Here is a 24,515-nt window from a genome sequence, read left to right on the forward strand (position 1 = left end):
TGGGATCTTTCCTCCTTTTAAATCCCATTTTCTGGGATTTTTTTCTCCTTTTAAATCCCATTTTCTGGGATTCCACCCCAATTTTTTTTTATTCCTGGCATCACCTCCTCATCTTCTTCTCCCAGGTTTTAAAATGGGAATAATTCCAAATTCCCTTCATCCCAAGGGATTTATAGCTGAGATTTGGGATAGAAAATTCCAATGAAAAAAAAAAACAGGAATGTTGTTTTGGGATTAGGATCCAATCCCTTCCCAGGGAAAATTTGGATTTGCTGAGAATTCCAGAGAAATCCTGTTTGTGTTTGGAGCTGAGGCACAATTCTTATTTTTTGGGATTTTTCCAAGAATTTTCCTGGAAAAATTTTCCTCGGTGCAGCCAAAAAAAATCCAGAAAAAATCCAAATTCGGATCATTTAGATGAACCAAACACCCCATGGAAAAATCCCATTTTTCACAGAGGGCAGAGTGGATTTTTGGGGATAATTCCCAGATTTCCTGGTGGGTTTGGAGCCTTTTTTCCAATTTTTTTTGTTGATTTTTTGGCAGCTGTACCGGAGGCTGTCGGAGGTGCTGGGGCTGAACGATGAGACCATGGTGCTGAGTGTCTTCATTGGCAAGATGTGAGTGGGGAAATTTGGGAATTTTGGGAATTCTCAAGGGTTGGGAATTCTGGGTGATGCAGAGAAGGGTTCTGGGGAAACAGGGTTTTACAAAGGGAACCACAATTCCAGCAAAATTCAACAAAAATTGACAAAGATTCCATAGAAATTCACAAAAAATTCCACCTAAACTTCTGCCTAAATGCCAAAAGTTCCACAGAAATTCCATAGAAATTCACAAAAAATTCCACAAAAAAATCCTCCTAAATGCCAAAAATTCCACAGAAATTCCACCAAAACTCCATAGAAATTCCATAGAAATTCACAAAAAATTCCACCAAAAATTCTGCCTAAAAGATAAAAATTCCACCAAAATACCATAGAAATTCACAAAAAATTCCACCAAAAAATCTGCCAAAATTCCGTAGAAATTCCATAGAAATTCACAAAAAATTACACAAAAAAATCTGCCAAAATTCCAAAGAAATTCCACCAAAATTCCATATAAATTCCATAGAAATTCACAAAAAATTCTGCCAAAAAATCCTCCTAAATGCCAAAAATTCTACAGAAATTCCAGCAAAATTCCATAGAAATTCACGAAAAATTCCACCAAAAAATCTGCCTAAAAGATAAAAATTCCACAGAAATTCCACCAAAATTCCATATAAATTCCATAGAAATTCACAAAAAATTCCACAAAAAAATCCTCCTAAATGCCAAAAATTCCACAGAAATTCCACCAAAATTCCATAGAAATTCCATAGAAATTCACAAAAAATTCCACCAAAAATTCTGCCTAAAAGATAAAAATTCCACCAAAATACCATAGAAATTCACAAAAAATTACACAAAAAAATCTGCCAAAATTCCACAGAAATTCCACCAAAATTCCACAGAAATTCACAAAAAATTCCACAAAAAAACCTGCCAGAATTCCACAGAAATTCCACCAAAATTCCATATAAATTCCATAGAAATTCACAAAAAATTCCACCAAAAATTCTGCCTAAATGATAAAAATTCCACAGAAATTCCATAGAAATTCACAAAAAATTACACAAAAAATTACACAAAAAATTACACAAAAAATTCTGCCTAAATGTGAAAAATTCCATAGAAATTCACAAAAAATTCCACAAAAAATCCACCTGAATGCCAAAAATTCCACAGAAATTCCACAGAAATTCCATAGAAATTCCATAGAAATTCACAAAAAATTCCACAAAAAATCCACCTGAATGCCAAAAATTCCACAGAAATTCCACAGAAATTCCATAGAAATTCACAGAAAATTCCACCAAAAAATCTGCCTGAATGCCAAAAATTCCACAGAAATTCCAGCAAAATTCCATAGAAATTCACAAAAAATTACACCAAAAAATCTGCCAAAATTCCATGAAAATTCCACAAATTGCACCAAACTTCCACAAAGCTTCCACACAAATTCCACCAAAAATTCCACGAAAATTCCAATGAAATTCCACAAATTCCACCAGAATTCCAGGAATCCCACAAAAATTCCACCAACATCCCACAAAAATTTTGCACAAATTCCACCAGAATTTCACAAACATTCCACCAAAATTCCACCCAAAAAAAATTCACGAATTCCACTGAAATTCCACCAAAATTCCACAAATCCCCAAAAATTCCACAAAATCAATTTTACCAATTTTTAATCAATTTTATCCATTATTTGATCCCCCAGAATTCCAGGTGCACCTTGAGCTCCTCCATCTCCAAACTTTTCCAACCCAACACAATCCTGCTTGTTTTTTATTCCCATTTCTCTTTGTGCCATCTGTACCTCACTTAGGAGGCAGAAACCTGGAAAAATCCACCAGAATTCCCAGGAAAAAGCTGGAAAAATCCCAGGAATTCCCTCTGATCCATGTTTTTCCTTCCCCAGCATCACCAACCTGAAGTACTGGGGTCGCTGTGAGCCCATCACCTCCAAGACTCTGCAGCTGCTCAACGACCTCTCCATTGGATATCCTTTTGGGAAAGGCTCCCAAAATTCCTGGGAAAAGGGAATTCTGCTGGAATGGAGGCTGCAGCACATTCCTGCTTTTTTTTCCCCCTCTGGAATTTTGGGAATGGGGAGAGTAAAGGGTGGGATGAAGCTCAGGGAATGTTGGGTTCCCTCCCTTGTGTTGGGGGGTAGATTCCAGTTGGGTTTCTGGTTTTCCAGGGATTCTGGAAGTTTCAGGAATTCCTAAAGTTCCAAGAATTCCAGAATTTCCAAGAATTCCACAAATCCCAAGAATTCCACAAGTTCCAGACCCAGAGTTTTCCTCCACGGTCTCCACAAGCACTTGGAGCAAACAGAAAATTCCCAATTTATGGAATAATCCAGGCACAATCCCCTTCTCCCAGCCTGATTCTGGAAGAGATTTTCCAGGAATTCCAGATTTTCCAGGAATTCCAGAATTTCCAAGAATTCCACAAATTCCAAGAATTCCACAAGTTCCCAACCCAGAGTTTTCCTCCAGGGTCTCCACAAGCACTTGGAGCAAACAGAAAATTCCCAATTTATGGAATAATCCAGGCACAATCCCCTTCTCCCAGCCTGACTCTGGAAGAGATTTTCCAGGAATTCCAGAATTTCCAAGAATTCCACAAATCCCAAGAATTCCACAAATTCCAAGAATTCCACAAGTTCCCAACCCAGAGTTTTCCTCCAGGATCTCCACAAGCACTTGGGTTGTTCTTGGAGCAAAGAGAAAATTCCCAATTTATGGAATAATCCAGGCACAATCCCCTTCTCCCAGCCTGATTCTGGAAGAGATTTTCCAGGAATTCTAGAAATTCCAGGAATTCCAGACCTGGAGTTTTTTAACCCCAAGGGTCGCCCTAAGATAAGATCTGCAGAGTTTGGATTTTCCTTGAAAAAACAGGAGAGAATTCCCAATATATTGAGAAGCAAACAGAATTCCCAAGTTCCTGAATAATCCAGGCACAAACCTGTTCTCCCTGGAAGTGATTTTCCAGGAATTCCAGAATTCCCAGGAATTCCAGGAATTCCACAACTTCCAGACCCTGAGTTTCCCCAAGCCAAGATCTACACACTTTGGGTTTTCCTTGAAAAAACAGAATTTCCAATTTCCTGAACAATCCCAGCACAATCCCTTTTTTCCAACCTTCCCCTGAAAGTGATTTTCCAGGAATTCCAGAATTTCCAGGAATTCCAGAAATTCCAGATCTAGTTTCCCCAAGACTTCTCCCCAAGCTGAGATTTCTACAATTTGGTTTTTCCTTGGACCCAACAAAACAAAATCCCCAATTTCCCAAGTTCTCCAGACCCAATCCCATTTTTCCAGCCCATTCCCAGAATTATTTTCCCAGGAATTCCAGAATTTCCAGAAATTCCAGACCTACAATTTTTCCCCAGTGGTCACTGAGGGTCTCCCCAAGCCGAGATTTTCACAATTTGGGTTATCCTTGAAAAAAACCAAAATCCCCAGTTTCCCCAGTTCTCCAGACCCAATCCCATTTTTCCAGCCTATTCCCAGAATAATTTTTCCAGGAATTCCAGAATTTTCAGGAATTCCAGAAATTCCAGACCCAGATTTTTCCCCAGTGGTCACCAAGTGTCTCCCAATCCAAGATTTGCACAATTCGGTTTTTCCTTGGACCCAACAAAACAAAATCCCCAATTTCCTGAGTTCTCCAGGCCCAATCCCATTTTTCCAGCCCATTCCCAGAATTATTTTTCCAGGAATTCCAGAATATCCAGGAATTCCAGACCCAGATTTTTCCCCAGTGGTCACCAAGCATCTCCCCAAGCTGAGATTTGCATAATTCATCTTATCCTTGAAAAAAACCAAAAATCTCCGATTTCCTGAGTTCTCCAGACCCAATCCCATTTTTCCAGCCCATTCCCAGAATAATTTTTCCAGGAATTCCAGAATTTTCAGGAATTCCAGAAATTCCAGACCCAGATTTTCCCCAGTGGTCACCGAGGGTCTCCCCAAGCTGAGATTTGCACAATTTCGTTTTTCCTTGGACCCAAAAAAACAAAATCCCCAATTTCCTGAGTTCTCCAGGCCCAATCCCATTTTTCCAGCCCATTCCCAGAATTATTTTCCCAGGAATTCCAGAATTTCCAGAAATTCCAGACCTACAATTTTTCCCCAGTGATCACCGAGCGTCTCCCCAAGCCAAGATTTGCATAATTTGGTTTATCCTTGCAAAAACCAAAAATCCCCAATTTCCTGAGTTCTCCAGACCCAATCCCATTTTTCCAGCCCATTCCCAGAATTATTTTCCCAGGAATTCCAGAATTTCCAAGAATTCCAGAAATTCCAGACCTACAATTTTTCCCCAGTGATCACCGAGCGTCTCCCCAAGACGAGATTTGCATAATTTGGGTTATCCTTGAAAAAAAACAAAAATCCCCAATTTCCTGAGTTCTCCAGACCCAATCCCATTTTTCTAGCCCATTCCCAGAATTATTTTTCCAGGAATTCCAGAATATCCAGGAATTCCAGACCCAGATTTTTCCCCAGTGGTCACTGAGCATCTCCCCAAGCTGAGATTTGCATAATTCATCTTATCCTTGAAAAAAACCAAAAATCCCCAATTTCCTGAGTTCTCCAGACCCAATCCCATTTTTCCATCCCATTCCCAGAATTATTTTCCCAGGAATTCCAGAATTTCCAGATGTTTCAGACCCAGATTTTCCCCAGTGGTCACCGAGCGTCTCCCCAAGCTGAGATTTCCATAATTTGTTTTATCCTTGAAAAAACCAAAAATCCCCAATTTCCCGAGTTCTCCAGACCCAATCCCATTTTTCCAGCCCATTCCCAGAATTATTTTCCCAGGAATTCCAGAATTTCCAGGAATTCCAGAAATTCCAGACCCAGATTTTTCCCCAGTGGTCACTGAGCGTCTCCCCAAGCCGAGATTTGCACAATTCATCTTATCCTTGAAAAAAAAAACCAAAAATCCCCAATTTCCCGAGTTCTCCAGGCCCAATCCCATTTTTCCAGCCCATTCCTAGAATTATTTCTCCAGGAATTCCAGAATTTCCAGGAATTCCAGATGTTCCAGACCTGCAGTTTTTCCCCAGTGATCACCGAGCTTCTCCCCAAGCCGAGATTTGCACAATTTGTTTTATCTTTTAAAAAACCAAAAATCCCCAATTTCCTGAGTTCTCCAGACCCAATCCCATTTTTCCAGCCCATTCCCAGAATTATTTTCCCAGGAATTTTGGGAATTCTGGTGCTTCCTTGACGCCCTGCACCTACAGCAGCGTGCGGAAGCTGGTGAAGCTCAGCGCCGTGCAGTTCATGCTCAACAACCACACGGTGAGCCCCTCCCCCCCTTCATTCCCAACAAAAATTCCCAAAAAAAAATCCCTTTGGAATTCCATCTTCTTCCCAAATTTCCAAACTGCTGGAGGAGCCTCTGCAAAAGGAGATTTTGGGGGTTTTTTTGTTGGGATTTTTGGGTTTTTTGAGGGGTTGGGTTTGGTGGCGCTCCCCGGTTCCTGATTTTTGCTCTCTGGGGAATTCCCAAGGAATTCCCGTTTTTGGAGCAGCCTGGGATTGGGGAAAATTGGGATTTGAGGTTGGGATTTCATCCTGAGGTGTTCCCAAGGCAATTCCAGAGGGAATGAGAAGAAATTCTTCTAGTTTCAGGATGATTTCCAGGCATTCCCAGGATATTTTCCAGGAATTCCTGGAATTCAGGGAGGTTTTCCAAGCAATTCCAGGATTTTTTCCAGGCAATTCCAGGATATTTTCCAGGAATTCCTGGAATTCAAGGAGGTTTCCATGCATTCCCAGGATGTTCTGGGATTCCCAGCGTGTTTTCCAGGAATTCCTGGAGTTCAGGGATTATTTCCAGGCATTCCTGGAGTTAGGGAATGTTTGCCAGGGAATTCCAGGATGTTTTCCATGAATTCCTGGAGTTCCCAGGATGATTTCCAGGCATTCCTAAGAAGTTTTCCAGGAATTTCTTGAGTTCAGGGATGTTTTCCAGGAATTCCTGGAATTCAGAGAGGTTTCCCAGGCACTCCCAGGATATTTTCCAGGAATTCCTCGACTTCCCAGGATGATTTCCAGGCATTTCTGGAGTTCCCAGGATGTTTTCCAGGAATTCCTGGAATTCTCAGGAGGTTTCCCAGGCAATTCCAGGAAGTTTTCCAGGAATTCCTCGACTTCCCAGGATGATTTCCAAGCACTCCCAAGAGGTTTTCCAGGAATTCCTTGAGTTCAGGGAAGTTTTCCAGGAATTCCTGGAATTCTCAGGAAGTTTCCCAGGCATTCCCAGGATGTTTTCCAGGAATTCCTGGAATTCTCAGGAGGTTTCCCAGGCATTCCCAGGATATTTTCCAGGAATTCCTCAACTTCCCAGGATGATTTCCATGAATTCCTGGAGTTCCCAGGATGATTTCCAGGCATTCCCAAGAGGTTTTCCAGGAATTCCTTGAGGTCAGGGATGTTTTCCAGGAATTCCTGGAATTCTCAGGGAGTTTTTCCAGGCATTCCCAGGATGTTTTCCATGAATTCCTGGATTTCAGGGCTGATTTTCCCTTTTCCAGAGCGAGCACTTTTCCTTCCTGGGCATCAACAACCAGTCCAACCTGACGGACATGAGGAATTAGGGAATGTTTGCCTGGAATTCCCAGGATATTTTCCAGGAATTCCTTGAGTTCCCAGGATGATTTCCAGGCATTCCTTGAGTTCAGGGATGTTTTCCTTGAATTCCTGGATTTCAGGGCTGATTTTCCCTTTTCCAGAGCGAGCACTTTTCCTTCCTGGGCATCAACAACCAGTCAAACCTGACGGACATGAGGAATTAGGGAATGTTTGCCTGGAATTCCCAGGATGTTTTCCAGGAATTCCCAGGATGTTTTCCATGAATTCCTGGATTTCAGGGCTGATTTTCCCTTTTCCAGAGCGAGCACTTTTCCTTCCTGGGCATCAACAACCAGTCCAACCTGACGGACATGAGGAATTAGGGAATGTTTGCCTGGAATTCCCAGGATATTTTCCAGGAATTCCCAGGATATTTTCCTGGAATTCCTGGATTTCAGGGCTGATTTTCCCTTTTCCAGAGCGAGCACTTTTCCTTCCTGGGCATCAACAACCAGTCCAACCTGACGGACATGCGCTGCCGCACCACCTTCTACACGGCCCTGGGCCGCCTCCTCATGGTGGATTTAGGTGATTTCCCTGGAATTCCAGCAAAATTCCAACGTTTTGGGACCCAGGATCTGGGATTTGGGGGGTGGAGCTTCACCAGGAAATAGCTTTGGGTGGGAGAAGGAAAATAGGAACTGGGTTTGACGCTGAGAATAAAAATGGGGGAGACGATTTTCCAGCCTAAAATTTGGGATCGGTTTTTCCCACCCCACCCAAGGTTTGAGGATGGAATAAAAAGATTTGGGATCAATTTTCCCATTTCAATTTGGGATCAGTTTTTTCCTTCCCACCAAGATTTGGGGATAAATTTTCCCATCCCAAAATTGGGGATCAGTTTTTTCCAGGGGAGGATGAGGATCAGTACAAGCAGTTCCTGTGGGTTTTTTTCCATGTTTTTTCCATGTTTTTTCCATGATATTTTCCAGGGGAGGATGAGATCAGTACAAGCAGTTCCTGTGGGTTTTTTCCATTTTTTTTCCATTATATTTTCCAGGGGAGGACGAGGATCAGTCTGAGCAGTTCCTGGGGTGTTTCCCATGGAATTCCCATGGATTTTCCATGTTTTTTCCATGATTTTTTCCAGGAGAGGATGAGATCAGTACAAGCAGTTCCTGTGGGTTTTTCCCATGTTTTTTCCATGATGTTTTCCAGAGGAGGATGAGGATCAGTATGAGCAGTTCTTGGTGTTTTTTTCCATAGAGTTCCCATTTTTTTTTCCATGATATTTTCCAGGGGAGGGTGAGGATCAGTAGGAGCAGTTCCTGTGAGGTTTTTTCCATGGATTTTCCATGTTTTTTCCATGATGTTTTCCAGGGAAGGATGAGATCAGTACAAGCAGTTCCTGTGGGTTGTTTTCCATGGAATTCCCTTTTTTTTTCCATGATATTTTCCAGGGGAGGGTGAGGATCAGTAGGAGCAGTTCCTGTGAGGTTTTTTCCATGGATTTTCCATGTTTTTTCCATGATGTTTTCCAGGGGAGGACGAGGATCAGTCTGAGCAGTTCCTGGGATGTTTTTCCATAGAATTCCCATTTTTTTTCCATGATATTTTCCAGGGGAGGGTGAGGATCAGTCTGAGCAGTTCCTGGGGTGTTTCCCATGGAACTCCCATGGAATTCCCATTTTTTTTCCATGATATTTTCCAGGGAAGGGTGAGGATCAGTAGGAGCAGTTCCTGTGGGGTTTTTTCCATGGAATTCCCTTTTTTTTACCATGATGTTTTCCAGGGGAGGGTGAGGATCAGTCTGAGCAGGTCCTGGGGTATTTCCCATGGAACTCCTGTGGAATTCCCATTTTTTTTCCATGGTGTTTTCCAGGGTAGGGTGAGGATCAGTAGGAGCAGTTCCTGTGAGGTTTTTTTCCATGGATTTTCCATGTTTTTTCCATGATGTTTCCCAGGGAAGGATGAGATCAGTACAAGCAGTTCCTGTGAGGTTTTTTCCATGGAATTCCCATGTTTTTTCCATGATATTTTCCAGGAGAGGATGAGATCAATACAAGCAGTTCCTGTGAGGTTTTTTCCATGGATTTTCCATGTTTTTTCCATGGTGTTTTCCAGGGCAGGGTGAGGATCAGTAGGAGCAGTTCCTGTGGGTTGTTTTCCATGTTTTTTCCATGTTTTTTCCATTATATTTTCCAGGAGAGGATGAGATCAATACAAGCAGTTCCTGTGAGGTTTTTCCCATGGATTTTCCATGTTTTTTCCATGGTGTTTTCCAGGGGAGGATGAGATCAGTACAAGCAGTTCCTGTGGGTTTTTTCCATGGATTTTCCATGTTTTTCCATGGTGTTTTCCAGGGGAGGACGAGGATCAGTACGAGCAGTTCATGCTGCCCCTCACCGCTGCCTTCGAGACCGTGGCTCAGATGTTCAGCACCAACTCCTTCAACGAGCAGGAGGCCAAGGTCAGCCAGGAGGGAATTCCTGCTTTGCCCACTTTTCCAGGGTCTTTTCCACAGGATTTGGGGCTTCAGAGGGAATTGGGGGTTCCTGAATCCCTTGGGATCAGTTTAATGGGAATTGAGATTCCTGAATCCCTTTGGATCAGTTTAGTGGGGATTGAGGTTCCTGAATCCCTTGGGATGAGTTTAGTGGGGATTGAGGTTCCTGAATCCCTTGGGATCAGGTTAGTGGGGATTTGGGTTCCTGAATCCCTTGGGATCAGTTTAATGGGAATTGAGATTCCTGAATCCCTTGGGATCAGGTTAGTGGGATTTGGGATCTGTTGTGCTCTGGAATGGGGATGCCTGAATTTTGCTGTTTTTTTCTTGTGTTTTATTGTGTTTTACATTTGATATTGTGTTCCTGTTCCAATTCCTGACTGTTCCTGTTCCTGTTCCTGTTCCTGTTCCTGTTCCTGTTCCTGTTCCTATTCCTGTTCCTGGTTGTTCCCATTCCCATTCCCGGTTCTTCCCATTCCTTGCTGTTCCTGTTCCTGTTCATTCCCATTCCTGTTCCTGTTCTTGGTTGTTCCCATTCCTATTCCTGGTTATTCCTGGTTGTTCCCATTCCTGGTTATTCCTGGTTATTCCTGTTTGTTCTCCTTCTCATTTGTTCCCATTCCCGCTGTTCCCATTCCCGTTCCTCTTCCCATTCCCATTCCCGGCTCTTCCCGCTCCCTGCTGTTCCTGGTTCTTCCTGTTCCCGTTCATTCCCATTCCTGTTTATTCCTGGTTGTTCCCATTCCTGGTTGTTCCCATTCCCGGTTATTCCCGTTCCCGGTTGCTCCTGTTCCCATTCCCGGTTGTTCCCGGTTATTCCTGTTTGTTCTCGTTCCCATTTCCCGCTGTTCCCATTCCCATTCCTGTTCCATTTCTGGTTGTTCCCATTTGTTCCCATTCCCGGTGGTTCCTGTTCCTGGTTATCCCGTTCCTGGTTGTCCTGTTCCCATTCCCGGTTATCCCGTTATTCTGGGTTATCCCATTATTCCCGTTATTCCCGGTTATCCCATTCCTGGTTATCCTGTTATTCCCTGTTATTCCTGTTTATTCCATTCCCATTATTCCCGGTTATTCCCAGTTATCCCATTCCTGGTTATGCCGTTGTTCCCGGTTATCCCATTATTCCCGGTTATCTGGTTATTCCCGCTGATTCCCGGCTAACTGCTGATTCCCGGTTATCCCGTTATTCCCGGTTATCCTGTTCCCATTCCCGCTGATTCCCGTTATTCCCGCTGATTCCCAGTGATTCCCCGGTTATCCCGTTATTCCCAGTTATCCTGTTTCCATTCCCAGTTATCCCCGCTGATTCCCGAGTATTGATTCCCGGTTATTCCCCGTTATTCCCGCTGATTCCTGGTTATTGATTCCCGGTTATCCCCGGTTATCCCCGCTGATTCCCGGTTATTGGCGGTTGTTCCCGGTTATCCCCGGTTATCACTGGTTATTCCCGGTTATCCCCGCTGATCCCGGTTATCCCCGGTTATTCCCGGTTATCCCGGCTATCCCCGCTGATCCCGGTTATTCCCGGTTATTCCCGGCTATCCCCGGTTATTCCCGGCTATCCCCGCTGATCCCGGTTATTGATTCCTGGTGATTCCCTGTTATTCCCGGTTATCCCCAGTTATTCCCGGCTATTCCCCCTGATCCTGGTTATCCCCGGCTATCCCCGGTTATCCCGGCTATCCCCGCTGATCCCTGTTATTCCCGGCTATCCCCGGTTATCCCCGGTTATTCCCGGTTATTCCCGGTTATTCCTGGTTATTCCCGGTTATCCCCGGCTATCCCCGCTGATCCCAGTTATTCCCGGCTATCCCTGGTTATCCCCGGTTATTCCCGGTTATCCCCGGTTATTCCCGGCTATCCCCGCTGATCCCGGTTATTCCCGGTTATCCCCAGTTCTCCCCGGTTACCCCTGGTTATTCCCGGTTATCCCCGGCTGTCCCCGCTGATCCCGGTTATTCCCGGCTATCCCGGCTGTCCCCGCTGATCCCAGTTATTCCCGGTTATCCCCGGCTATCCCCGCTGATCCCGGTTATTCCCGGTTATCCCGGTTCTCCCCGGTTACCCCGGTTATCCCCGGTTATTCCCGGTTATCCCTGCTGATCCCGGTTATCCCCGCTGATCACGGTTATTCCCGGCTATCCCAGCTGTCCCCGCTGATCCCGGTTATTCCCGGTTATTCCCGGTTATCCCGGTTATTGATTCCCAGTTATCCCGGCTATCCCCGCTGATCCCGGTTATTGATTCCCGGCTATCCCCGGTTATCCCGGTTATTGACTCCCGCTGATCCCGGTTATTGATTCCCGGTTATCCCGGTTATCCCGGTTATCCCCGCTGATCCCGGTTATCCCGGTTATTGACTCCCGCTGATCCGGTTTCCGTTGCAGCGCACGCTGGTGGGGCTGGTGCGGGACCTGCGCGGCATCGCCTTCGCCTTCAACGCCAAGAGCAGCTTCATGATGCTCTTCGAGTGGATGTATCCTGAATCCAGAGCTCCGGAAATCCCAAAACCCGGGGGACAACTCCAGAGATCCCAAAAATCCTCTCGGAATCCCAAAAACCCGGGGAACAACTCTGGAAATCCCAAAAACCCCGGGGACAACTCTGAAAATCCCAAAAATCCCAAAAACCCCGGGGAACAACTCTGGAAATCCCAAAAATCCTCTAGAAATCCCAAAAACCCGGGGAACAACTCTGGAAATCCCAAAAACCCCGGGGACAACTCCAGAGATCCCAAAAACCCCCGGGAACAACTCTGGAAATCCCAAAAATCCTCTAGGAATCCCAAAAACCTGGGGAACAACTCTGGAAATCCCAAAAACCCCGGGGACAACTCTGGAAATCCCAAAAATCCTCTAGAAATCCCAAAAACCCGGGGAACAACTCTGGAAATCCCAAAAATCCTCTAGAAATCCCAAAAACCCGGGGAACAACTCTGGAAATCCCAAAAATCCTCTAGAAATCCCAAAAACCCCGGGAACAACTCTGGAAATCCCAAAAATCCCAAAAACCCGGGGAACAACTCTGGAAATCCCAAAAACCCCGGGGACAACTCCAGAGATCCCAAAAAACCCCGGGAACAACTCCAGAAATCCCCAGGGAACGACTCAACTCCAGAGATCCCAAAAATCCTTAGGGAACACCTCCAGAAATCCCAAAAATCCTCAGGGAACACCTCTTGAAATCCCAAAAACCTCCAGAAATCCCAAAAATCCTCAGGGAACACCTCTTGAAATCCCAAAAACCTCCAGAAATCCCAAAAATCCTCAGGTAACACTTCCAGAAATCCCAAAAATTCTCCAGAAATCCCAAAAATCCCCAGGGAACATCTCCAGAAATCCTCAGGTAACACTTCCAGAAATCCCAAAAATTCTCCAGAAATCCCAAAAATCCCCAGGGAACATCTCCAGAAATCCTCAGGTAACACTTCCAGAAATCCCAAAAATTCTCCAGAAATCCCAAAATCCCCAGGGAACATCTCCAGAAATCCCAAAAACCCCAGGGAACAACTCCAGAAATCCTCAGGGAACACCTCCAGAAATCCCCAAAATCCTCCAGAAATTCCCAAAATCCCCAGGGAGCACCTCCAGAGATCCCCAGAGAACACTTCCAAAAATCCTCAGGGAACCCCTCCAGAAATCCCAGAAATCCTAAAAATCCCAAGGGAACCCCTCCAGAAATCCCAAAAACCTCCAGGGAACAACTCCAGAGATCCCAAAAATCCTCTAGAAATCCCAAAAACCCCTGGAGAACAACTCCAAAAATCCCCAGGGAACACCTCCAGAAATCCCAAAAATCTTCAGAGAGCACCTCCAGAAATCCCAAAAACCCCCAGGGAACAACTCCAAAAATCCCAAAATCCCAAGGGAACACCTCCAGAAATCCCAAAATCCTCAAGAAATCCCAAAAACCCCCAGGAATACCTCCAGAAATCCCCAGGGACCAACTCCAGAAATCCCAAAAATCCTCAGATAACACCTCCAGAAATCCCAAAAATCCTTATCAGGGAATAACTCCAGAAATCCCAAAAATCCCCAGGGAACACCTCCAGAAATCCCAAAAATCTTCAGAGAGCACCTCCAGAAATCCCAAAAATCCCCAGGGAACCCCTCCAGAAATCCCAAAAATTCTCCAGAAATCCCAAAAATCCTCAGAGAACCCCTCCAGAAATCCCAAAAATTCTCCAGAAATCCCAAAAATCCTCAGGGAACCCCTCCAGAAATCCCAAAAATTCTCCAGAAATCCCAAAAATCCTCAGAGAACCCCTCCAGAAATCCCAAAAATCCTCCAGAAATCCCAAAAACCCCCAGGGAACACCTCCAGAAATCCCATTTTCCTGGGAATTCCTTACTGGCAATTCCCCTTGGCTTTATAAGATTTAGAATTTCATTCCCACAAACTCGGGTTTTGCCTTCAAAAAATTGGGATTTCCTTTAAAAATCGGAATTTTTCTCTCTAAAAAAAAAACCTTTTTGGGTTCTGATTTCCCTTTAAAAAAAAAGGAATTTCCTTTAAAAATCAGAATTTCCCTTAAATCCTTCATTTCAACCTCATTTTTACCACCACTCTTATTTTTTCCTGGGATCAAAACAACGTGATAATCCCAAAAAAAACCACCCAAATTTCACCCTAAAAACCCCAAATTTCACCCTAAAAACCCAAATTTCACCCTAAAAACTCCCCTTCTTTTCTTCACACGTGGGATCTTCCATTCCCATGGAATTTTTGGGCTGGAAAAGTGGGAATTCCTTAATTTCTGCTGCAGTTACCCCTCGTACATGCCCATCCTGCAGAGAGCCATCGAGCTCTGGTACCACGACCCCGCCTGCACCACGCCCGTCCTCAAACTCATGGCTGAGCTGGTCCACAACAGGTGGGGAATTCCCAAAAATCTGGCATTTCCTGGAATTCTGCACCTGGGATCATTCTTTGTGCTTCTTGACCCAAAATCCCCATTTTTCCAACCAAATTCCCATTTTTTTCCCATTTTTTTTCCCATTTTTTTCCCATTTTTTCCTCCCATAAATCTATTTTTTCCCTCCAAAATCCAATTTTTTTCCTGTCTTAAATTCTATTAACAACAGGTAGGGAATTCCCAAAAATCTGGAATTTCCTGGAATTCTGCACCTGGGATCATTCTTTGTGCTTCTTGCCCCAAAATCCCCATTTTTCCAACCAAAAACCCCATTTTTTTCCTCCCTAAATCCATATTTTTCCCTTCTAAATCCCATTTTTTTCCTGTCTAAAATTCCATGTACAACAGGTAGGGAATTCCCAAAAATCTGGCATTTCCTGGAATTCTGCACCTGGGATCATTCTTTGTGGTTCCTGCCCCAAAATCCCCATTTTTTCCCCCAAATTCCTATTTTTTTCCCATTTTTTTCTCCCTAAATCCCATTTTTTTCCTCCATAAATCCCTTTTTTCCCCCCATTTTTGCCCCCCAAATCCCCTCCTTTTTTCCACTTTTCTCCCCCTAAATCCCCTTTTTTTCTCCCCTAAATCCATTTTTTCCTCCCTAAATCCCATTTTTTGCCCCTTAAACTCCATGTACAAAAAGTAAGAATTGCCAAAAATCCAGGATCTCATGGAATTCTGTGACTTGGAATGGGTGGGATCATTGTTTGTGCTTGTTGCCCCAAAATCCCCATTTTTTCCCCCAAATTCCCATTTTTTTTCCCATTTTTTCTCTCCCATTTTTTTTCTGTCTTAAATTCCATTAACAACAGGTAGGGAATTCCCAAAAATCTGGGATTTCCTGGAATTCTGCACCTGGGATCATTCTTTGTGGTTCCTGCCCCAAAATCCCCATTTTTTCCCCCAAATTCCTATTTTTTTCCCATTTTTTTCTCCCTAAATCCCATTTTTTTCCTCCATAAATCCCTTTTTCCCCCCCATTTTTGCCCCCCAAATTCACCATTTTTTTCCACTTTTCTCCCACCAAATCCCCTTTTTTTCTCCCCCAAATCCATTTTTTCCTCCCTAAATCCCATTTTTTCCCCCTTAAACAAGAAGTAAGAATTGCCAAAAATCCAGGATCTCATAGAATTCTGTGACTTGGAATGGGTGGGATCCTTGTTTGTGCTTGTTGCCCCAAAATTCCCATTTTTTTCCCCCAAATTCCTATTTTTTCCCATTTTTTTCTCCCTAAATCCGTATTTTTCCCTCCTAAATCCCAGTTTTTTTCTGTCTAAAATTCCATTTACAACAGGTAGGAATTCCCAAAAATCTGGGATTTCCTGGAATTCTGCACCTGGGATCATTCTTTGTGCTTCTTGCCCCAAAATCCCCATTTTTCCCCCAAACCCCCCATTTTTTTCCCATTTTTCCCCCCAAACCCCCCATTATTTCCCATTTTCCCCCATTATTTCCCATTTCCCCCCATTATTTCCCCCATTATTTCCCATTTTCCCCCATTATTTCCCATTTCCCCCCATTATTCCCCATTTCCCCCATTATTTCCCATTTCCCCCATTATTTCCCATTTCCCCCATTATTTCCCATTTCCCCCATTATTTCCCATTTTCCCCCATTATTTCCCATTTTCCCCCATTATTTCCCATTTCCCCCATTATTTCCCATTTCCCCCATTATTCCCATTTCCCCCATTATTTCCCATATTTCCCCCCATTATTTCCCATTTTTCCCCATTATTTCCCATTTTTCCCCCCAAACCCCCCATTATTTCCCATTTTCCCCCCATTATTTCCCATTCATTATTTCCCATTCATTATTTCCCATTTCCCCATTATTATTTCCCATTTTCCCCCATTATTTCCCATTCCCCCCATTATTCCCATTTCCCCCCCATTTATTTCCCATTTTTCCCCCATTATTTCCCATTTTCCCCCATTATTTCCCATTCCCCCATTATTTCCCATTTCCCCCATTATTTCCCATTTCCCTCCATTCTTTCCCATTTTCCCCCATTCTTTCCCATTTCCCCCATTATTCCCATTTTCCCCCCATTATTTCCCATTTTCCCCCATTATTTCCCATTTTCCCCCATTATTTCCCATTTTCCCCCATTTATTTCCCCATTTCCCCCATTATTCCCATTTTCCCCCTTTATTATTTCCCATTTTCCCCCATTATTCCCATTTCCCCCCCATTATTTCCCATTTTCCCCATTATTCCCGTTTCCCCCCATTATTTTCCGTATTTTCCCCCATTATTTCCCATTTCCCCCATTATTTCCCATTTCCCCCATTATTTCCCATTTTCCCCCATTATTTCCCATTTTCCCCCATTATTTCCCATTTTTCCCCCATTATTTCCCATTTCCCCCCATTATTTCCCATTTTCCCCCATTATTTCCCATTTTTCCCCCCAACCCCCCATTATTTCCCATTTTCCCCCATTCCCATTTTCCCCCATTATTTCCCATTTTTCCCCCATTATTATTTCCCATTTTCCCCATTATTTCCCATTTTTCCCCCATTATTATTTCCCATTTTCCCCCATTATTTCCCATTTCCCCCATATTTCCCATTTTCCCCCATTTTTTCCCATTCCCTCCCATTATTTCCCATTTTTACCCCCATTATTCCCATTTCCCCCCATTATTTCCCATTTCTCCCCCATTATTATTTCCCATTTTCCCCCATTATTATTTCCCATTTTCCCCCATTATTCCCATTTTCCCCCATTATTTCCCATTTCCCCCCATTATTTCCCATTATTCCCATTTTCCCCCATTATTATTTCCCATTTCCCCCCATTATTATTTCCCATTTCCCCCCATTATTCCCATTTTCCCCCCATTATTTCCCATTTCCCCCCAATTATTCCCATTTTCCCCCATTATTATTTCCCATTTTCCCCCATTATTCCCATTTCCCCCATTATTTCCCATTTTCCCCCCATTATTCCCATTTTCCCCCATTATTTCCCATTTCCCCCATTATTTCCCATTTCCCCCCATTATTCCCATTTCCCCCCATTATTTCCCATTTCCCCCATTATTTCCCATTTTCCCCATTATTTCCCATTTCCCCCCATTATTATTTCCCATTTCCCCCCATTATTTCCCATTTTCCCATTATTTCCCATTTTCCCCCATTATTTCCCATTTTCCCCCATTATTTCCCATTTTCCCCCATTATTATTTCCCCCATTATTTCCCGCATTATTCCCATTTCCCCCCATTATTTCCCATTTTCCCCCATTATTTCCCATTTCCCCCATTATTTCCCCCATTATTTCCCATTTTCCCCCATTATTTCCCATTTTCCCCCATTATTTCCCATTTCCCCCCATTATTTCCCATTTCCCCCATTATTTCCCATTTCCCCCATTATTCCCATTTCCCCCATTATTCCCATTCCCCATCCCCTGGCTCTCAGCATTCCCTGTTCCCAGGTCCCAGCGGCTGCAGTTCGATGTCTCCTCTCCCAACGGGATCCTGCTCTTCCGGGAGACCAGCAAGATGATCACCACCTACGGTGAGGGAGCCTGGGGAAAAACCCTGGAAAAACCATGGAAACATCCATGGATAAATCCTGGAAACATCCATGGGAAAAATCCTGGAAACATCCATGGATAAATCCTGGAAACATCTGGGAAAAATCCTGGAAACATCCATGGATTCATCCTGGAAACATCTGGGAAAAATCCTGGAAACATCCATGGATAAATCCTGGAAACATCTGGGAAAAACCCTGGAAACATCCATGGATAAATCCTGGAAACATTCTGGAAATATCCTTGGATAAATCCTGGATTCATCTGGGAAAAATCCTGGAAACATCCATGGATAAATCCTGGAAACATTCTGGAAACATCCATGGATAAATCCTGGAAACATCCATGGATAAATCCTGGATTCATCTGTGGATAAATCCTGGAAACATCCATGGATTCATCCTTGGATAAATCCTGGAAACATTCTGGAAACATCCATGGATAAATCCTGGAAACATCCATGGATAAATCCTGGAAACATCTGGGAAAAATCCTGGAAACATCTATGGATAAATCCTGGATTCATCTGGGAAAAATCCTGGAAACATCCATGGATAAATCCTGGATTCATCTGTGGATAAATCCTGGAAACATCCATGGATTCATCCTGGAAACATCTGGGAAAAATCCTGGAAACATCCATGGATAAATCCTGGAAACATCTGGGAAAAATCCTGGAAACATCCATGGATAAATCCTGGAAACATTCTGGAAATATCCTTGGATAAATCCTGGAAACATCCATGGATAAATCCTGGAAACACCTGGGAAAAATCCTGGAAACATCCATGTTTGATAAATCCTGGAAACATTCTGGAAACATCCATGGATAAATCCTGGAAACATCTGGGAAAAATCCTGGAAACATCCATGGATTCATCCTGGAAACATCCTTGGATAAATCCTGGAAGCATCCTGGATTCATCCATGGGTAAATCCTGGAAATGTCCTGAAAACATCCTGGATTCATCTGTGGATAAATCCTGGAAACATCCTTTGATACATTCTGGAAAAATCCTGGATTTGTCCATGGATAAATCCTGGAAACATCCTGGATTCATCCTTGGATAAATCCTGGAAACATTCTGGAAACATCCTGGATTCATCCATGGATAAAAATCCTGGAAACATCCGTGGATAAATCCTGGAAAAATCCTGAAAAGCCCTGGATTCATCCATGGGTAAATCCTGGAAACATCTTGATTTGTCCTGGAAACATCCAGGATTCATCCATGGAAAAATTCTGACATTTTGGGTTGTAATGGGCTTGAAATCCCATCCAGTTTGGAATTCAAATCACAGAATGGTTTGGCTTGGAATGGATTTGAAATCCCATCCCCATTCCCAGATTTTGGATTGGAATGGGTTTGAATCCCATCTAGTTCTCACCTCCTGTGGTTGAGAGCTGGAGAGGAAAGGCAGAAATAATTCCCAAATTTTGGGTCAGAATGGATTTTAAATCCCATCCCAGTTCCCAGATTTTGGATGGGAACAGATTTGAAATCCCATTCACTTCCTATCCCATTTCCCAGATTTTTCATGGGAATGGATTTGAAATCCCATCCAGTTTGGAATTCATGGGATCATGAAATGTGTTGGAATGGATTTTGTATCTCATCCAAGTTCCCAGATTTTGGCTGGGAATGGACTTTACCCCCTGGGGCAGTTTGGAAGCCCTGGCACGGTGATTCCAACCACGAGGGTTGGAGATGAACAACATAAATAATTCCCAAATTTTGGATGGGAATGAATTTTGAGCCCTGGGTGGTTTGGAGGCCCCGGCACTGTGATTCCAACCATGAGGGCTGGAGATGAACAACATAAATAATTCCCAGATTTTGGTTGGGATGGATTTTCAGTCCTGGGGCAGTTTGGATCCCCTGGCACGGTGATTCCAACCATGACAATTGGAGATAAACAACATAAATAATTCCCAGATTTTGGCTGGGATGGATTTTCAGTCCTGGGGTGGTTTGGATCCCCCGGCACGGTGACCCCAACCATGAGGGCTAGAGAGGAACAGTGTAAATAATTCCCAGATTTTGGATGGAAATTATTTTCAGTCCTGGGGTGGTTTGGAGGCCCTGGCACGGTGATTCCAACTATGACAATTGGAGATGAACAACATAAATAATTCCCAGATTTTGGCTGGGATGGATTTTCAGTCCTGGGGCGGTTTGGATCCCCCGGCACGGTGACCCCAACCGGGAATTCCCGCAGGGAATCGCATCCTGACGCTGGGGGAGGTGCCCAAGGACCAGGTGTACGCGCTGAAGCTGAAGGGAATCTCCATCTGCTTCTCCATGCTGAAGGCGGCGCTGAGCGGCAGCTACGTCAACTTCGGCGTCTTCCGGCTGTACGGCGACGACGCGCTGGACAACGCGCTGCAGACCTTCATCAAGCTGCTGCTGTCCATCCCCCACAGCGACCTGCTGGTCAGAGACTGGGACTGGGGTGTCCTCAGGGACTGGGGTGTCCTGGGATTGGGGTGTCCTCTGGGATTGGGGTGTCACAGACATTGGGGTGTCACAGACATTGGGAATGTCCCACAGCGCGCTGCAGACCTTCATCAAGCTGCTGCTGTCCATCCCCCACAGCGACCTGCTGGTCAGAGAGAGCCCTCAGGGACTGGGGTGTCCTGGGATTGGGGTGTCACTGGGATTGGGGTGTCACTGGGGTTGGGGTGTCACAGACATTGGGAATGTCCCACAACGCGCTGCAGACCTTCATCAAGCTGCTGCTGTCCATCCCCCACAGCGACCTGCTGGTCAGACATGGGGCTGGGGTGTCCTCAGGGATTGGGGTGTTACAGACATTGGGGTGTCACAGGGATTGGGGTGTCACAGACATTGGGGTGTCACAGACATTGGGAATGTCCCACAACGCGCTGCAGACCTTCATCAAGCTGCTGCTGTCCATCCCCCACAGCGACCTGCTGGTCAGAGACAGGGACTGGGGTGTCACAGACATGGGGCTGGGGTGTCCTCTGGGATTGGGGTGTCACAGGATTGGGGTGTCACAGGATTGGGGTGTCACTGGGGTTCCAGGGATCAGGAGAAGTCCCAAAGATCAGGAGCATGTCAGGGACTGAGAGCATTTCAGGATAGGGAGAGTCCCTGGGATTGGGGTGTCACAGGATTGGGGTGTCACAGGGATTGGGGTGTCACTGGGATTGGGGTATCCTGGAATTGGGGTGTCCTGGGATTGGGGTGTCCTGGGACTGGGGTGTCCTCAGGGATTGGGGTGTCCTGGGATTGGGGTGTTACAGGATTGGGGTGTCCTCTGGGATTGGGGTGTCCTGGGATTGGGGTGTCACAGGATTGGGGTGTCCTGGGATTGGAGGTGTCACAGGATTGGGGTGTCCTGGGATTGGGGTGTCACAGGATTGGGGGTGTCACAGGATTGGGGTGTCACTGGGATTGGGGGTGTCACTGGGATTGGGGTGTCCTCTGGGATTGGGGTGTCACTGGGACTGGGGGTGTCACTGGGATTGGGGTGTCACTGGGATTGGGGTGTCACAGACATTGGGGTGTCACTGGGATTGGGGTGTCACTGGGATTGGGGGTGTCACAGGGATTGGGGTGTCACAGGATTGGGGTGTCCTGGGATTGGGGGTGTCACAGGATTGGGGTGTCACAGGATTGGGGTGTCACTGGGATTGGGGTGTCACAGGATTGGGGGTGTCACAGGATTGGGGGTGTCCTGGGATTGGGGTGTCCTGGGATTGGGGTGTCCTCTGGGATTGGGGTGTCCTGGGATTGGGGTGTCACAGGATTGGGGTGTCACAGGATTGGGGTGTCCTGGAATTGGGGTGTCACTGGGACTGGGGGTGTCCCTGGGGTTCCAGGGATCAGGAGCATTTCAGGGACCGGGAGCATCCCTGGGATCAGAGGAATCCCCATTCCCAGATTTTAGGTTGGAATGATTTGAAATCCCATCCACTTTGGAATTCATGGGATCATGAAATGTGTTGGACAGGAGAAGAGGAAACTACATAAATAATTCCCAAAATTTTGTGAGGGAATGGATTTGAATTCCCATCCCAATTGCCAGATTCTGGGTTGGAATGGAAAAAGGAGAAATCTGTTGGAATGGGAGAGAAGGAAAATGGGAAATGTGGAATGAGAGAGAAGGAAAAAGGAATTTTGGGAAGAGGGGTGAGAAAATTCCAGGAGAATTTTAGGAATGTTCAGCCTAGGATGACTGAAGGGAGGTGGAATTGGAATTGGTGGAATTGGAATTGGAATTGGAATTGGAATTGGAGTTGGAATTGGAATTGGTGGAATTGGAATTGGAATTGGAATTGGAATTGGTGGAATTGGAATTGGAATTGGAATTGGAATTGGTGGAATTGGAATTGGAATTGGAATTGGAATTGGTGGAATTGGAATTGGAATTGGAATTGGAATTATTGGAATTGGAATTGGAATTGGAATTGGTGGAATTGGAATTGGTGGAATTGGAGTTGGAATTGGTGGAATTGGAATTGGAATTGGTGGAATTGGAATTGGTGGAATTGGAATTGGAATTGGAATTGGTGGAATCGGAATCGGAATTGGAATTGGAATTGGAATTGGAATTGGTGGAATTGGAATTGGAATTGGAATTGGAATTGGAGTTGGAATTGGAATTGGAATCGGAATTGGAATTGGAATCGGCATTGGAATTGGAATTGGAACTGGGAGAGGATTTTCCCAGGGATGGACACAGGGGATGCCACCAGAGGTTCCAGAGGATTTTCAGGAGTGGATTTTCCGGGTTTTCCGCAGGATTATCCCAAACTGAGCCAATCCTACTATTCCCTGCTGGAAGTGCTGACCCAGGACCACATGAACTTCATCGCCAGCCTGGAGCCGCACGTGATCATGTACATCCTGTCCTCCATCTCCGAGGGGCTCACCGCGCTCGGTACGGCGGGAGCGGGGCGGGGCCGGGGCTTGGGGTTCGGGAATTGGGGTTTGGGATTCGGGGTTTGGGAGTTTGGGGTTTGGGATTCGGGAATTGGGATTCGGGAATTTGGGATTTGGGAGTTTGGGATTTGGGAATTTGGGGTTTGGGAATTCGGGAATTTGGGGTTTGGGATTTGGGATTCGGGAATCGGGATTCTGGGATTCGGGGTTTGGGATTTGGGAATTCGGGAATTTGGGGTTTGGGATTTGGGAATTGGGAATTTGGGGTTTGGGATTTGGGATTCGGGAATTGGGATCAGGATTTGGGAATTTGGGGTTTGGGGTTTGGGAATTGGGAGTTTGGGATTTGGGAATTGGGAATTTGGGGTTTGGGATTTGGGATTCGGGATTTGGGAATTGGGATTCTGGGATTCAGGACTTGGGATTTGGGAATTCGGGATTCTAGGATTTGGGATTTGGGATTTGGGATTCGGGAATTGGGATTTGGGAATTGGGATTCGGGAATTGGAATTTGGGATTTGGGATTCGGGAATTGGGATTCTGGGATTCGGGAATTTCGGGATTCTGGGATTCGGGGTTTGGGATTCGGGATTCGGGAATTGGGATTTGGGAATTCGGGATTTGGGATTCGGGATCGGGGTTTGGGATTCGGGGTTTGGGGTTTGGGATTTGGGAATTGGGAATTCGAAATTAAGGATTCGGGAATTGGGATTCAGGATTTGGGAATTGGGATTTGGGAATTGGGATTTGGGATTCAGGGTTTGGGAATTCAGGAATTTGGGGTTTGGGATTCGGGAATTGGGAATTGTGATTTGGGATTTGGGAATTCGGGGTTTGGGATTCGGGAATTGGGATCTGGGATTCGGGAATTGGGATTGGGATTCGGGATTTGGGAATTGGGATTTGGGAATTCGGGATTCGGGAATTCAGGAATTCAGGGATTTGGGATTCGGGGTTTGGGAATTTGGGATTCGGGGTTTGGGATTCTGGGATTTGGGAATTGGGGTTTGGGAGTTCAGGAATTTGGGGTGTGGGATTCGGGAATTGGGATTTGGGATTCGGGAATTCGGGGTTTGGGATTCGGGGTTTGGAATTCGGGATTTGGGATTTGGGAATTCGGGATTTGGGAATTCGGGGTTTGGGAATTTGGGATTCGGGATTTGAGAATTTTTGAGTTCAGGATTTGGGATTTCAGAATTCAGGAATTTGGGATTCAGGAATCTGGGAATTGGGGATCTGGAATTCGGGAATTCGGGAATCTGGGATTCAGGATTTGGGAATTTGAGATTCAGGAATTTGGAATTCGGAATTCGGAATTCAGGATTTGGGAATTGGGATTTGGGAATTCAGGAATCTGGGATTTGGAATTAAGGATTTGGGAATTTGGGGATTTGGGGATTTGGGATTCAGGAATTTGGGAATTCGGGATTTCGGGATTTTAGGAATTCAGGA

The 24,515-nt window shown here is 44.9% G+C and overlaps 1 protein-coding gene across 1 annotated transcript in view; it reads left to right on the forward strand.

Annotated features, from left to right (window-relative positions):
* XPO7 (exportin 7) overlaps positions 1-24,515 on the forward strand; it is a gene marked incomplete at its 5' end in the record, with an annotated part of 75,098 nt that overhangs the window by 40,374 nt on the left and 10,209 nt on the right. The window contains 10 exons of the mRNA XM_056508615.1: positions 547-620; positions 2,512-2,592; positions 5,848-5,911; positions 7,666-7,774; positions 9,550-9,656; positions 12,080-12,168; positions 14,458-14,565; positions 18,052-18,134; positions 20,374-20,588; positions 22,923-23,061. Of these exons, the coding sequence (XP_056364590.1) occupies positions 547-620; positions 2,512-2,592; positions 5,848-5,911; positions 7,666-7,774; positions 9,550-9,656; positions 12,080-12,168; positions 14,458-14,565; positions 18,052-18,134; positions 20,374-20,588; positions 22,923-23,061 (1,069 nt within the window). The remainder of the gene's footprint in view (positions 1-546; positions 621-2,511; positions 2,593-5,847; positions 5,912-7,665; positions 7,775-9,549; positions 9,657-12,079; positions 12,169-14,457; positions 14,566-18,051; positions 18,135-20,373; positions 20,589-22,922; positions 23,062-24,515) is intronic.

Source organism: Oenanthe melanoleuca, chromosome 22 (genome assembly GCF_029582105.1).
Source record: "Oenanthe melanoleuca isolate GR-GAL-2019-014 chromosome 22, OMel1.0, whole genome shotgun sequence".
NCBI lineage: Eukaryota > Metazoa > Chordata > Aves > Passeriformes > Muscicapidae > Oenanthe > Oenanthe melanoleuca.